Source organism: Hibiscus syriacus, unplaced genomic scaffold (genome assembly GCF_006381635.1).
Source record: "Hibiscus syriacus cultivar Baekdansim isolate YM2019G1 unplaced genomic scaffold, ASM638163v2 tig00109926_pilon, whole genome shotgun sequence".
In the NCBI taxonomy this organism is placed as follows: domain Eukaryota; kingdom Viridiplantae; phylum Streptophyta; class Magnoliopsida; order Malvales; family Malvaceae; genus Hibiscus; species Hibiscus syriacus.
Window position 1 is genome coordinate 100,322 of NW_024062532.1, and position 15,728 is coordinate 116,049.

The following is a 15,728-nucleotide window of genomic DNA, read 5'->3' on the forward strand; positions in this document are numbered from 1 at the left end:
TCGTCTACGATATTCCGTTTGGTTTATTGTTCGAGAAGGTGGCGAGAGTATTTGGTAACTTTATTGGAGTGTTCATAGAGTGTGATTCCTCTGCTATTCAACTGGTTTATAAACAAATAATGAAAATCCGGGTTCAAGTGGATATTCGTCAGCCATTAGAAAAAAGGAAGAAAATTTTACTCGCAAATGGCAAATCGCAATATGTTCATTCTGAATACGAAAAACTGTCGCTTTTTTGCTTCCTCTACGATAAATGGGGACATGGGGAAAGCTTTTGCCCCATAAGATTGAACAGTGATAAGCAAGATTTGGATTTGGCTTGGGATGTCTCCCTTCGAACACCGACCAGGCGATCAACGCAGCCAACCAGCCGATGGCTTCGAGAGAAGAACAGTAGTGGCTATACTAACCCATGGAATCAAGGCGAAAATTCAACAAAGTTCCTTAATTTTAGGAATGTGTTGCCTGAAATTCCAGTCAACACTATAAGGAATAATAACGAAAGAAATTCCTTAATTGGTGACAGTTCCAAAATTACGCGAGGTGAGGAATCAAGCAAATCTGGTGAAAAATTGCCTTCTTTTGCATCCCAAATTAATTCCAATCAGGAGCGGGTAAAAAGCAAAGAATCTAAACTGGAAATTAATAATTCCTTAATCGATGGCGATATGATGATAAGTGTGGAGGATGAAGACAATCCAATCACCCAGTCAGACGACTAAAAAACCCCCGTTTTCAGTCTGATATACCAGAATTTTCCAAGCACAAAGATTTGAATGGTAACTTCAGTGAACTATCGGCAGGCCCCGCTTAATGGGCCAGTCAGTCACAATGAAAATATTAAGATGGAACATTCAGGGGCTGGGTCTATCCCGGAATGTTCGTCGTCTACGACACATGGTGCGAGACATAGACCCTATAATTCTTTTCATTATAGAGACAACTTCCTAATTCTAAAATGGAAAGGATTCGTAAGTTATGTGGTTTTCATAATGGCGTAGATATCGGTTCGTCAGTCACCCTTGGTTCGTTTTCCGATAGGCACATTGATGTTCTGATTAGTAATGATCTCGATGGGAAATCTTGGAGATTCACGGTTTTTATGGGGGCCCTGAGGTGAATAATAGGGCTGATTTTTGGAACCTTCTTCATCTCAATGACCTGTCCCAAACTGCTTGGTGTGTGATGCGTGACTTCAACGAGATTCTAGAGTCCTCTGAAAGGCAAGGCGGTCTGCTACGGAATGAAACTCAAATGCTCAATTTCAAGAATGCTCTGATGGATTGTAATCTAGATGATATCGACTTCAAAGGTACTTGGTTTATTTGGGAAAGAAGCAGAACGGAAGTTGTCTTGACCGAAGGGTTGCTAATGCTGCTTTGGGGGAACTTTTTTTTTTGAATTAATCAATGGTATCTGATCTATTGACTGAGTAATCCAGATCGGGTACTAAAAAGGTGAGGGCGACCCTCCTAACCTAGTTTACTCCATCGGGAACTTCTTTCTAATTACCAACTAGAACACAAAGTCCATTCAATCTCGGAAAGGGAATTTTGAGTTTTGCTGCAATTTTGCGGTAATCCCCAAGTAAGGTTGAGCCCCTCAAGGACCCATATTGGCAAGCCTATTTTGACCTTCTCATCTCGAGGTCCGACTTCGAATGCCCCTGCTATACTTGAGGTTGTTCAGCTCAGCCTGTCCAAATAATTCTTTCACAATTATATCGATATGCTAAAAACTCATCTGATCTTTGCCAGGCACAGCCGGATATAGCGGCTCCTAGCGTGCAGATATTAGCAGCAATCCCTACTTTCGATGAAACAACGAATGGTGCATTCGTTTTTCTCTCAGGAACATCAATGGCTACTCCACGTGTCAGGAATTGTTGCTCTGTTGAAATAATTGTACCAGGATTGGTCACCTGCTGCTATTAAATCAGCTATTATCACCCCTGGTATATTCATTAAACTGTATTCACTTGGTTTGCCTTCTTGAACTGTTTTGATCTCTTTAACTACAGCATTGACTGCACAACAATCAGGAGGACCACTTTTCGCCGAGGGGGAACAACCGAAACTCGCCGATCCCTTCGATTTTGGAGGTGGAATTGTAAACCAGAACAACGCAGCAGATCCTGGCCTTGTTTACGACATGAATACAGATGATTATGTGCTATATCTTTGTGCCATGGGTTATAGTAACACTGATATAGTCCAGCTCGATGAACACACAATAAGTTTTCCTTCAAAACAACCCTCTATTTTGGACTTAAACCTTCCATCCATAACCATCCCAAGCCTTAAAAAACCAACCGTTCTTACCAGAACAGTCACAAATGTCGGACCTGTCAACTCCAAGTACAAGGCCAACATTGAGTCCATATCAGGCATAAACATAGCAGTGAAACCAGACAAATTGATCTCCAACTCCAAGACAAAGACAATCTCCTTCTCCGTGATGATTACATCAACCCACAACTTCAATGCCGGGTACTACTTTGGAAGCCTGACATGGTCCGATGGTGTTCACGCCGTAAGAAGTCTGATATCCGTGAGAACTGAGGTTGCAGAATGTTGTGGAAGATGACTATCGGATAGAGCAAAATCGCAACTGATAATTTGATAAATAAAAATGAATATAAAAGAGATACAAAATTTACTTGGAAAACCCCTAAATAATATAGGGTAAAAACCACGGGCAACGGTAGAAGAATTTCACTATGAGAAAATAGGAATTACAATTTCTCTCGATCTACCAAGGAGAAAACAATGATAATTATCTCTTAATAAAAAAAGAGAAAACAACTCTCAAGAAATTCTCTAAATTCTCTAGTATTGGGAGAAAGCTAGAATGATTTGAGATGGTTTTGAAGCTAAATGAGTTAGGGTATTTATAGTTGAAGCTTAAGGACTAATCTTGTAAATACCCTAAAAGTAAAGTGACTAAATTGGGTATTTTACCCTTACACATATCTTCATACCATTTTTTCTATCTTGTACCAACATGTTGCTTATGTTTCTGTCAGACCACAAGAGGATCGACACCAAGTAAATTTATCAGCATTGATCGGTTCGTCATGAAATCTACTATGTTGTCTTTGGTATGGATCTTCTGTATATTTATCATCCCTTCTTCCACCTTTTCACGAATGAAATGGTACTGAACTCGTATGTGCTTTGTCCTTGAATGAAATGTCGGATTCCTTGCTATATGCTAGGCACTTTGACTGTCACAAAACAGAGAGACATACTCTTGATTGTGCCCAAGCTCTTCCAATAACATCTTCAACCAAATTGCTTCTTTACTGGCTTGTGTAGCTGCTACATATTTTGCTTATGTTGTGGATGTAGCCACGTCTGACTGCAATTTTGAAACCCAACTTACAGCTCCACCAGCAACTTTGAACACATATAATGTAGTAGATTTACTTTTATCCAAATCCCCTGCATAGTCAGAATCGACATACTCATTTATAAGTAAGTTTGATCCTCCGTAACATAATGCAACATTTGAGGTCTCTTTGATGTATCTCAGGGTCCTCTTTACTGTATTCCAATGCTCTTTTCCTGAATTCGCCATGTACCGACTAACCACTCCCACTGCTTGTGCAATGTCTGGTCTTGTGCATATCATAGCAAACATTAAACTTCTCACTGCTGATGCATACGGTACTCGAGACATCTCCATCCTCTCTTCTTCACTGCTAGGACTCATACTGGAGGATAATTTGAAGTTAATAGGAAAAGGGGTAGAAATTGGCTTACAATCCTGCATGCTGAATCGTGACAAGATATTCTTCAAATAATTCTTTTGTGAAAGCCAAATCTTTATATTACTTCTGTCTCGGTGAATTTGCATCCCTAGAATCTTGTTTGCTGATCCCAAGTCCTTCATTTCAAATTCCCTAGCCAGATGTGCCTTCAATTCTTCAATATGATCTTTGTTGGATCCTGCAACCAACATGTCATCCACATACAACAGCAATATAACAAAATCGTTATCACTAGACCTCTTGAAATAAGCACAAGGGTTTGCATTAAGTATGTTATATCCAAGGCACATAATGAAGGAATCAAATCTCTTATATCAACACCTCGGCGCCTACTTTAGACCGTACAGAGATTTGTTCAACCTGCAAACCAAGTTCTTCTTTTCTTTTTCTTCAAAACCTTCAGGCTGGAGCATGTAAATTTCTTCTTCAAGATTTCTATGAAGAAAAGCTGTTTTAACATCTAGTTGCTCTAGATGTAAATTCAATGTATCACGCATTGCCAAGACTACTCGAACTGTTGTTAGTCGAACCACAGGAGAAAAGATTTCATTGAAATCAATACCTTCTTTTTGAGCATATCCTTTGAACACCAGTCTTGCATGATACCTCTCCACTTGATCGTCACCATTTCGGTTGATTTTGAAGACTCATTTGTTACAAATTGGCTTCCTTCCTTGTGGTAGTGGCACAAGGTCCCATGTATTATTTTTATGAAGGGCTTCAATTTCTTCTTGCATCGCCATTATCCATAGTGAAGCATATGAGCTGTTTATTGCCTCCTGGTATGTTGATGGCTCACCGTCCTCTGTTAAAAGGCATTATGCAACATTTCCTTCTATAACATAATTTGAGTGCCAATTGGGACGTCTTCTCACACGATCTGATTTTAGATCCATCTTTGAAATTTCTTGAGAGTTGTACATCACGTACACTATACTTCCAAATACATGGAGGTTTGAATAATTAGCTGGTTTACCAGTCCACATCTTCATTAGTGTCTTCAGCTCTATTGCAGTTGATGGAGCTCGATTCACCAAATAACAGGCAGTATTGATTGCTTCTGCCCAAAATAATTTTTCTAGGCCTGCATCCCTCAACATTGCTCTTGTTCTTTCTAACAAGGTTCTGTTCATCCGCTCTGCCACTCCATTTTTTTGAGGAGTGTTCGCCACTGTGAACTGTCTTTTGATGCTTTCTTTCCTACAAAAGTCATCAAATTCTTCACTTGTGTATTCTCCTCCATTATCTGTTCTGAAACACTTGATCTTATTTCCAGAATCAAGTTCCACCCGCGCTTTGAAGTTTTTGAAAGTGGAAAACACATCTGACTTCTTCTTAATAGGGTACACCCAACATCTCCTGGAGTAGTCATCAATAAATGAGACAAAATATTTTGCTCCGCCTAGGGATGTAACTGGTGCTTGCCATACGTCAGAATGAACCAATTCTAGAACACTTTTACCTCTAGAATTTGATGTGTTGAATTTTAACCGGTGCTGCTTTCTTGTTATGCAATACTAACACAAAGTAAGTGATACCTTTGTTAAGCTTGGAAGTAGCTTTTGCTCCACAAGGACTTTCATTCCTTGTTCTGACATATGTCCAAGTTTCTGATGTCATAGCATTGTAGAATCTGAACTACATGAGGCAATAGAGGCTTTTGCTTCTAGCAAAGTCTCTCCCTTCAGCATGTACAAGTTTGCAGCTATCTTTTCACCTTTCAGCACCACAAGCGCTCCACGAAACACCTTAATGATTCCTTTTCGTGTTTCAATCTTGCTTACTTTATTATCCAACAGTCCGTAGGATAATAAATTTTTCTTCAGGCCTTTCACGTGCCGTACATCTCGAACAACTTTAATTGTTCCATCATACATCTTCAATTTGATGGTTCCCACACCACCGATCTCTAAGGCATGATCTTTGCAACTATACACAGATCCTCCTGAGACAGGTTCATAATGATGGAACCATTCTCTTCTTGAGGTCATGTGATATGTTGCTCCCGAATCAATGAGTCATATATCTGCAAATCTTTTTCTGCCTTCCACGATGGTTGACGCTTCACAACATAGAGCATCTCCATCATCTGAAGTGTTTGCGATATTGCCTTATGGATTGGAGTTTTTATTTATACTCCAACAATCCTTCTTCAAGTGACCCTTCTTTCCACAGTTGTAGCACTTTAAATTCTTCTTGCTTCTCGACTTTGATCTACCATGTTTGTGACTGCTACTTTGGCCACGTTCTGTTGATCTCACTCTCATCGTTGTCAACGCTTCTGCTTGTTGCAGATTTACTTGTCTGTCTTCCTTGTTATTGTGCTGATTTTCTTCTTGTAGAACAACAGCTGCAACGTCATCGAAGACTAGACTGATGACATTACTGTTTGTTAAGTTGATGATGAGTTGATCATACGAATCAAGTAGACTTTGATGTATAAGTTCAGCACGTTCTTGTTCTCCTATTGTACATCTTAAGGATGTAAGCTGAGAAAATAAAGTGTTCAGCGTATTTAAGTGCTCCGTCATTGAAGTAGATTATGGCATCCGGAGAGTGTACAATTTCCTCTTAAGAAAAATGTTATTGTGCAACGATGTGGCCTCATACAATTTGGTGAGATGATCCCATATCTCTTTAGCTGTCTTCTTCTCATCGATGCTTGACAATACTTCATCTGCTAATCCTAGATGAAAGTTTGACATAGCATTCCCGTCCATTTCGATCCATTTGTTGTCATCTATGAAATCCACCGGTCTTTCACTGATAGCTACTAGACAACCGTCTTTCCTCAGGATTACCTTCATTTTTAATTTCCACAATGAGGAATTTCTCCCATTGAATTTTTCAATATCAAATTTTGTTGCCATAGCTTCTAATACCGATAGCTCCCACTATTTCATTATCGTGAATAGTTCTTTGGAACCTTCAAAGAATGGGTAATACCTTCTTACTTTCTTATGTTGGAGGATCCACCTTTTAATGGCAACCACAAAGACAATAAGCAGATATTACACACTCAAATCTGGCTCGGATACCAATTGTTGCGGAAGACGACTATCGGATAGAGCAAAATCGCAACTGATAATTTGAGAAAATAAAAATAAAGATAAAAGAGACACAAAATTTACGTGGAAACCCCTAAATAATATAGGGTAAAAACCACGGGCAACGGTAGAAGAATTTCACTATGAGAAAATAGGAATTACAACTTCTTTCGATCTACCAAGGAGAAAACAATGATAATTCTCTCTTGATAAAAAAAGGAGAAAACAACTCTCAAGAAACTCTCTAAATTCTCTAGTATTGAGAGAAAACTAGAATTATTTGAGATGGTTTTGAAACTAAATGGGTTACGATATTTATAGTTGAAGCTTAAGGACTAATCTTATAAATACCCTAAAAGTAAAGTGATTAAATTAGGTATTTTACCCTTGTACATTTTCAACAACAAAAAACAATTAATTTTTTCAGTGTCATTAATTTTACACCGAAAACACCCATTTACATCAAAATGGCCAGCCACTTTTGCTGACTTTTCAACACAGAAAGCATTTTCTGATGAAACATGTCGACTTCAAGCAGGGGAGCCTGTCCAACTGTTACAGCAATTTATAAAAGTGGTGATAAATAAAAGGAATAATTTATGGTATTTCCAAAGAATCTAAATGATGGAACAAATGAAGATGTAAAGCAAAACCCTATTCAACCATAAGCTTGCAATTGTAAAATATTGAACTTTAAGCCTTCACCAGTTCAGTGCCTGCTTGAAAAGGTTAGACATTGTAACAATATCAAAGGTTACTCTCCACAACCTGCATCAATCAAATAATTGTAAACATATATTTATTTATATAACAACCAATATCGTTTCAATTTATATTTCGATGTATTAAATATATTATTTAATAGGGTAAACTACACCTAATACCATCAAACTTTAAGCATTGATTCATTTATGCCATTAAACTTTTAATTTTGTCAATTTAACTCTAACATTTATTTTTTAGCTGCAATTATACCACTCCACCTTTTAATAGCTTAACGAGACATTGACATGGCAACTCGGGACCGTAATGTTGCTGTTGTGGTTGCTTAATCAAAACAACATCATTTTGGTGCGATTATTTTTACGTTCAAAAAGTTCAAAACGTTGTTTTGCTTGAATTTTTTCCCCTGAAAAGTTGTGTTTAGGGAGATAAGAACTCTAAAACATGTGGAAGTATAATTTATAGTTTAACCATTAAATCAACTTGAATTTTTATTATATTTTTATAAAATTATTAAAAATTTAAAATTGCATTTAAGATTAATTCTAAATTTTAAATACCCTAGTAACTAAACCTAAATTTTTGGATTGTACTTTTCTCTTCTTATCCTTTATCTTCATCTGTACACCCATTTTTCTATTCATTCACAAACTGATAATACATATTTCAATTCTTCTATTCATTCACAAACTGACAATACATATTTCAATTCTTGTTTACCATATAAAGAAAGTTTCTTATCCCGAAAAAAATTGTTTTCTTCTGATCTTGCTCAATGCTAGCAACAACTTCAACTTCTTATATCAACTCTTCGCCTAAAGTTCATTAGAAAAAATATTTAAAAAATTATCTCCAAATGAAATGAAATTTAAAGCTAAATATCTGATAACTTGATTGAAGTTCTCAACCCAAATAATATAAACAACTAAAATAATTTATTAAATAATTTTTTATTAAATACTATCAAATTTGTATCTCCTAAATATTACAATAATTATTCTAAATATTTTAAATTTTGTGATATTCATTACTATTCATGACCAGAGGTACAAATAAATATCATGTCTCACAAAGATGGGATCAAATAAGTATAAAAAAAAATAAGTATCCTGGAATATATTTCTTTATTTACTCGGTTGATAAATAATATTATTTTTAATAATGTAATATATATTTAAAGATAATTTTTAATCATTTAATATTGAACATTTACACCTTTAATATTCTTTTCATTGAACTTGAACCTAAAATATCAAAAAATAATAAAGATATCTTTTTGAATTAATCAACGGTATCTAATTTACTGACATAATAATCCAGATCAGATACTGTAGAGGTGAAGACATCCTTTTCAACTCAATTTACTTCATTCTCAAACGTCAGGGTTCTAACCCTTAAACTTATTTAAAAAATTTAATATCTCATCTCACTAAATTAACTAACTATCAATAATAACAATAATATTTTTATCAACTGAAATAATATTAAAGAAGTTATAATGGGATGTGATTGAGAGACTATGTTAAATAAAATGAAACAGATCCTGACACGTGACAAGAACTTAATGTAATTTCTTTTTATTGGTTGGGAATTCAAATGGATTTGCTCCATCTTATCCTCATATTAATTTATTATTTAATTTTTTTGTTATTTAAGTTTTTGAATTTCGTCATCATGCTTTCCGTACGAACCAATCAATAAATGATATGTGTTTATTATAAAAATAAAATTGTTATTGTACTGTCTTAGGGTAGGCGAGGTTAGGCTTTCGGACTTAAAACTATTTCAGTTACGTTATCTAATCACACAAACTTTGCTTAACTACTAATTTATATCAATAAACTAAAGAAATGTATATCAAAACTAAATAATTTATATCTTTAATTATGATTAGAGATAAATTAATTACTATTTACTTTTATAATTTAAATTAATATTTGAGACATGTGTATTAATAATATATATATTTTTATGAATAAATCATGAATTTGGTTGGAAAATTGTGTTTGAAACAAATAAATTAAAATATGATTGTACAAATACATTTTTACTAATATGTATTTAATGGTTAAATTTTTAAAAATAAATTTTATATCTTTTTCCTTTAATTAACGGTTATTTAATTAATTTATCAATATGCTTTTGTTCATGCCTCTCAGATTAATTTTCATTTATCGTCATAATCATCCTAGATATGTTACACTTGAATTGTAATAAAACTATTTTTTTTAATGACAAGGAGGCAAAAGCCTTGGACATTAGCAATAAGCTTCATGAAAGGAGGGTTGAGAATGTCCCTCTCAACTAGAGGCAAAATGGAAGCAGGGGCGTTAGAGAATCTATGTAGCATGTAGTCACAAGTAACAAGAAGTTTAGACATCCCGTCTGCAACCATGTTCCCTTAGCGAGGAACCCAAAGAAGATCAGTAACCCAAGAGTGATTGCGGAGAGCTGAGCCGGCACGCACGAGGGGAATCGGATCACTGGACACATTTGAGCTTTCAAGAAGCTTTGTAGCTGCAGATTATCAGATTGAATAAGCAGCAGCTCGGAACCATTAGGCCAAGCTTCTTGAAGCTCAATGTAAACACCTTAGAGCTCGACGTAAAGCAGAGAAGAAACACCAAGAGCCTTGTAAAAGCCAGTTTAGCCACCCTTCTGCACTAAAACGAAGCACACCACCCACAGAGCTAAAACCAGTTATTGGGTCAACTGCTGCATCCATATTAAGGTAGCACCATCGATCAGGAGGGGCCTTTCACATGATCGTTGTTTCATGGTAAGGTTTGGCTCGAGTTGAAAAGTGTCAGAAAGGCGCGAAGTACAAGGACCAATACACGCTCAGACGTGAAACATCCATGAAGATGCAAGAATCCGTAAAGACAAATTCCTTCATTTTCCGATTTTCCAGAGAAGCGTAGTAAAGAGAATTCCCTAAGGATGGACGTACCTGAGGCGGAAACAATGTGAAATAGGTTGGACTGTATCTAATCAATGAGTGAACTGGAGAAAAATGACTAAGAAGTAACATGAGGGAGAAGGCGTTCACAGGTGGTTCTGATTGCATGACAATCACGCAGGACGTGGAGTGAGGTCTCAAAATCCAAGCTATAAAAACGATAGACAGCATCGATAGTTAAACCACGACGATAATGATCATGGTTAGTCAAGATACGATAGCGGAGCACAAGCAAACCCCGTATGCATTGTGGAACCTACAAAGACCAAACCATTTTATAAAAAGGATAAACAACATCCCAAGAGCCTAAGTTCGTCTTGCAATAGGTGGAACTGACACTAAATCTTTACAGACTATCCCATTTCCAGATGCAAGAGTCTTCACTATGCTCAGCAGTTGGAGGAATGACACCCAAGACATAAGAGACCACAATGCTGGGAAGAACATAAAAAATCTTTCCTTCATCCAATTACCATTAGAGTCGAAGAGACTATAGAGATTATGGGCGTAGTTAAAAGCTTGAGGTGAAAGCACAAAGTCACAGAGAGGACCGAGCGAAGGAACCCAATTATCCTCCCATAAATGGAAGTTGCTGCCATTACCGAGGAGCCAGATCGAATTCTAAAGAAAAGGGGCCAAGAGTGAGTCAGAATCCTCCAAAGGGGTGAGGAAGCCGAACGATAAATAGAATGCGAGCAAAGATCAAGCATTGTGCACAATCTGATGATTAGCGCATGACCGAGCAAAAAACCGAGCAACCCACCGAAGGACTTTGATGCAGGGGATCCGAGACAGATGATGCTGAGCTGTCAGATTGCACGTTGATGGCGCTGAGATACCATGAGTTGGCAGATCAGCGCAAAGACGGGAATTGATTGTGACATGTTCCTCATTGGGGTCGTTTTGAGTATGTTTCAGTCTTTTGGCCATAACTTTGATACAGGTGTCAGAATCGCACATAAGACCCAATCCGGAAAGCTCTTTTCGACGCGCACGCTCTCCACATAGCTACGCTCCATGGCCTTTTTTTCAACCTCAAATTCTGCCGTTTTCCCCTCCGAATCACTAGATTTAGTTATTTTTTACTATTTATGGTAATATTTCGATTGTTAATTAGGAAGTCAATTTAAATCCGATTTAGGCCGGATTTTTGGGAGATTGCTTATTTTATTTCGAATTTCAATTTAGAGTGATTTTCGGGATTTTGCTATTTTTGGCAAAATTCGAATAAAGACGTTTTTGTTTGCTATAACAGTCCGGCTTGTGGACTGCTTTTTGACAGTTTTGATTTTATAATATTTTATTAAACCCTAGAGACTTTTTCTCTGGTTTTTGGGCGAATTTTCTCTTGTGAATCGTCTGTCTGAGCTAGCCTACAGGATAATCACTATTCTGTCTGGCGTCAGTTGGTGCGCTTCACATCTTCTTGGGAAATTTCACCAGTTTCAATGGCTGGAGGTCGTGGTCGTGGTCGTCGTGAGCAGGTTCCGAATGAGGAAGCCCAACGCCGTGATCGCAGCGTTCAGGATGTGATGATTGCGGATTTGCAGAGGCAAGTCGCAGAATTAACCCAGCGCCTGGCGGTGCAGGATTTAGAGGATCGTGAGGCCTCTGATCACGATACCAATTCCACTTTCGAAAACCCATATCACAATCACGCAGGATTCCGGGGCGCAGGATTCCGGGAGCACCGTGGTCGCGAGGAGCGTCATGGAGACCTCGGTTTTCGGGTCGATCTCCTGAGTTTTCTAGTACATTACAGGCCGAGGGATTGTGGATTGGATTAATGAGTGGAGCGTATTTTGAATATAAGGAAGTCCCCGATCGTGTGAAAGTGAAAACTGATCGCCATCAAACTCAAGGGCAGAGCATCTGCGTGGTGGGAACAGTTACGACGTTCACGAGAAAGACAGGGCAAAGCCAAGATCACTGATTGGGAGAAGATGAAAAAGAAGATGAAGGGCCACTTCCTTCCCTTCGGCTACACGTAAACCTTATTTCAGCGACTTCATGCGTTGAGGCAGGGCGCGCGATCAGTCAATGATTACACGGAGGAGTTTTACCAATTGGTCGCCCGGAACGATTTATCTGAGACGGAGGAGCAGATGGTGGCGCGATATTTGGGGGGTTTACGCCAGCCCTTGCAAGATGTCCTCAGCCTTCATTCATTGTGGAGTGTTTCGGAAGCATACCAGCGTGCACTTGCTGTTGAAAAACAGCAAAACAGGAGACCAGTGATCAGGAGCGATCACAACAGTCGACCAGTTCGCCCTCAAGAGTCCCGTCCTGCTCAGCAGCCACCGCAGGGTAATTCTAACCTACTATTAGATGTTTTCGTTGTGGTGAACAAGGGCATAGGGCGACTGATTGCAGGAAGCCTGCTAGTCAAGGGCAAAAATTTGTTGATTGAGGAAAACGGGAAGACGAGACTGAGGAGATTGGCGAACCCGTGTATGACGATGATGAGACTGATGATTGGCTGTATGGAGATGGTCATGAGACTCTGGTCGTTCGCAAGAGTCTACTTACCCCCAAGGGCGATTCAGGGGACGATTGGTTGAGAACCAATATTTTTCACACGACTTGCACAGTTGCAGATAAAGTCTGCAAAATGATCATTGACAGCAGTTGTGAGAATGTAGTGTCCGAGGAGGTTGTCCAGAAATTGCAGTTGAAGACGGACCGTCATCCTAAGCATACAAGTTGTCATGGCTAAATAAAGACAGTGAGGTAACAGTTGATAGGCGATGCCTCGTGTCTTTTTCAATTGGTAGAAAATATTTTGATAATGCCTGGTGTGATGTTGTGTTATGGATGCGTGTCATATTGTTGGGTCGACCTTGGCAGTATGATCGTAGTGTCATTCATGATGGACGGAAGAATACTATTCCCTTAGCATCAAGGGAAAAAAAAGTTGTGTTGGCACCCCGGCGGGAAGGACTTACTCCTACCCCAGTAACCCATAATACTAATCTGCTTTCTATGTCCAGGTTTTTAGATGAGATTGAGCATGGCGACGTGGTCTATGCCTTGCTACCTTGCGAGAACAATGCAGTAGACGTGGATACAGATTTACCAGTAGAGGTGCAGCGGTTGCTAGCAGAATTCTCTAACTTGATGCCAGAGGATCTTCCTCCTGGACTACCACCTATGAGGGATATTCAGCATCAAATTGACCTTGTTCCTGGGTCAAGTTTGTCAAATCGACCAGCATATCGCCTCAGTCCCATGGAGGCCGAAGAGTTGCAGCGACAGGTGGAAGAGTTGTTGGAGAGGGGCTATATCCGAGAGAGTATGAGCCCATGTGCAGTCCCTGCTTAGTGCCAAATAAAGATGGTTCTTGGCGTATGTGTGTTGACAGCCGAGCGATACAGAATTACAATGAAGTACCGGTTTCCAATTCCCGTCTAGATGATATGTTGGATCAGCTATCTGGTTCTAAGATCTTCTCAAAAATTGACCTTAAGAGCGGTTACCACCAAATCAGAATAAGGCCTGGAGATGAGTGGAAGACGGCGTTTAAAACGCCACAAGGGTTGTATGAGTGGATGGTCATGCCTTTTGGGTTATCCAATGCGCCCAGTACATTCATGAGATTTATGCATCAGGTCTTGCGGCCTTTTATGGGGAAATTTGTTGTAGTTTACTTCGATGATATCCTCGTTTTAGTCCGACATGGACTTCACACTTCGATCACCTCCGTGCTGTTTTTGAGATGCTGAAAACGGAGTGCTTGTTTGTCAATCAAAAGAAGTGTTCTTTCTTCACTACTTCTGTGACTTTTCTTGGTTTTGTTGTTTCTACTGATGGTGTTCATGCAGATCAGTCAAAGATAGATGCAGTCTTGGAGTGGCCCAGACCAAGAACCTTACATGACATCCGAAGTTTCCATGGCTTGGCGTCTTTTACCGTCGATTCATTAGAAATTTCAGTACTCTGATCGCCCCTATCACAGAGTGCCTCAAGGGGCGTGATTTCCAGTGGTCTGAGGAGGCAGAGGCCAGTTTTCAAATGGTCAAGCAGAAGATGACCGAGGCTCCAGTTTTGGCACTTCCAGATTTTGACAAAGTGTTCGAGGTAAATTGTGATGCATCTGGCGTTGGCATTGGTGGTGTTCTGAGTCAGGCAGGTCGTCCGGTTGCTTTTTTCAGTGAGAAGCTATTGGGATCAAAGAAAAATTATTCCACTTATGATCTGGAGTTCTATGCCATAGTTCAGTCCCTGAAGCATTGGCGTCACTACCTAGTACAGAAGGAGTTTATTCTGTTTACCGATCATGAGGCCTTGAAGTACATCAATGGCCAACACAAGCTGAGTAGACGTCATGCCAAGTGGGTAGCATACTTGCAAGAATTCACTTTTACGCTGAGGCACCAAGCAGGGAGTTTGAACCGCGTCGCAGATGCCCTGAGCCGTCATACCTTACTTCTCACCACCATGAGTACTAAAGTTGCAGGATTTGAGACGTTCACAGATATGTATGCAGTTGATCCTTCCTTTGGAAGGATATTTCAGGAGGTAACAGAGGGTCACCGTCATGATTTTGTTTTGCATAATGGGTATCTGTTTCGTGGATTACAATTGTGCATTCCAGATTGTTCATTGAGGCAGCAAATTATAAGTGAACTCCATAATGAGGGACACTTTGGTCGAGATAAGACATTGGCCCTTATCTCTTCTGAATTTTATTGGCCCAAGTTGACTAGTGATGTGGCCCATTATGTGGACCGTTGTTATGTGTGCCAGCGGTCTAAGGGAGTTCTCACCAATGCGGGATTGTACACTCCCTTACCTGTTCCTGAAGCTCCTTGGTTCGATGTCAGCATGGATTTTGTACTAGGCTTACCCCGCACCCAAAGGGCCTCTGATTCTATATTTGTTGTGGTTGACAGGTTTTCCAAGATGGCTCATTTTGTAGCCTGCAGAAAGACTATGGATGCTGACCGGATTGCCCATCTCTATTTCAAGGAGATTGTGCGTTTACATGGTGTTCCTCGATCCATCACTTCAGATCGTGATACTAAGTTCATCAGTCATTTCTGGAAGAGCCTGTGGGGGAAACTGGGAACGCAGTTGAATTTCAGTAGCGCCTACCACCCCCAAACGGATGGCCAGACTGAGGTGGTGAACCGAAGTTTGGGAAACCTTTTAAGGTGTTTGGCAGGAACGAAGCCGAAGCAGTGGGATTTGGCATTGCCTCAGGCAGAATTTGCCTACAACAGATCAA

At 39.2% G+C, this 15,728-nt stretch overlaps 1 protein-coding gene and 1 long non-coding RNA gene across 2 annotated transcripts; both read left to right on the top strand.

Annotated features, from left to right (window-relative positions):
- Positions 1 to 1,847: 1,847 nt before the first annotated feature.
- On the top strand, positions 1,848 to 2,586 carry LOC120210727 (subtilisin-like protease SBT3.10; the record flags this gene model as incomplete). The annotated part of the gene is given in 3 exon segments (XM_039209429.1): positions 1,848 to 1,870; positions 1,872 to 1,954; positions 2,021 to 2,586. Coding segments are annotated over 3 exon segments (672 nt in total), but the record flags the coding sequence as incomplete, so codon positions are not given.
- Positions 2,587 to 7,330: 4,744 nt separating this feature from the next.
- LOC120210726 lies at positions 7,331 to 13,602 on the top strand. Its single transcript, XR_005524522.1, has 3 exons — positions 7,331 to 7,526; positions 10,584 to 10,585; positions 13,592 to 13,602. It is a non-coding gene; the product is annotated as an uncharacterized LOC120210726 (long non-coding RNA).
- Positions 13,603 to 15,728: the final 2,126 nt, after the last annotated feature.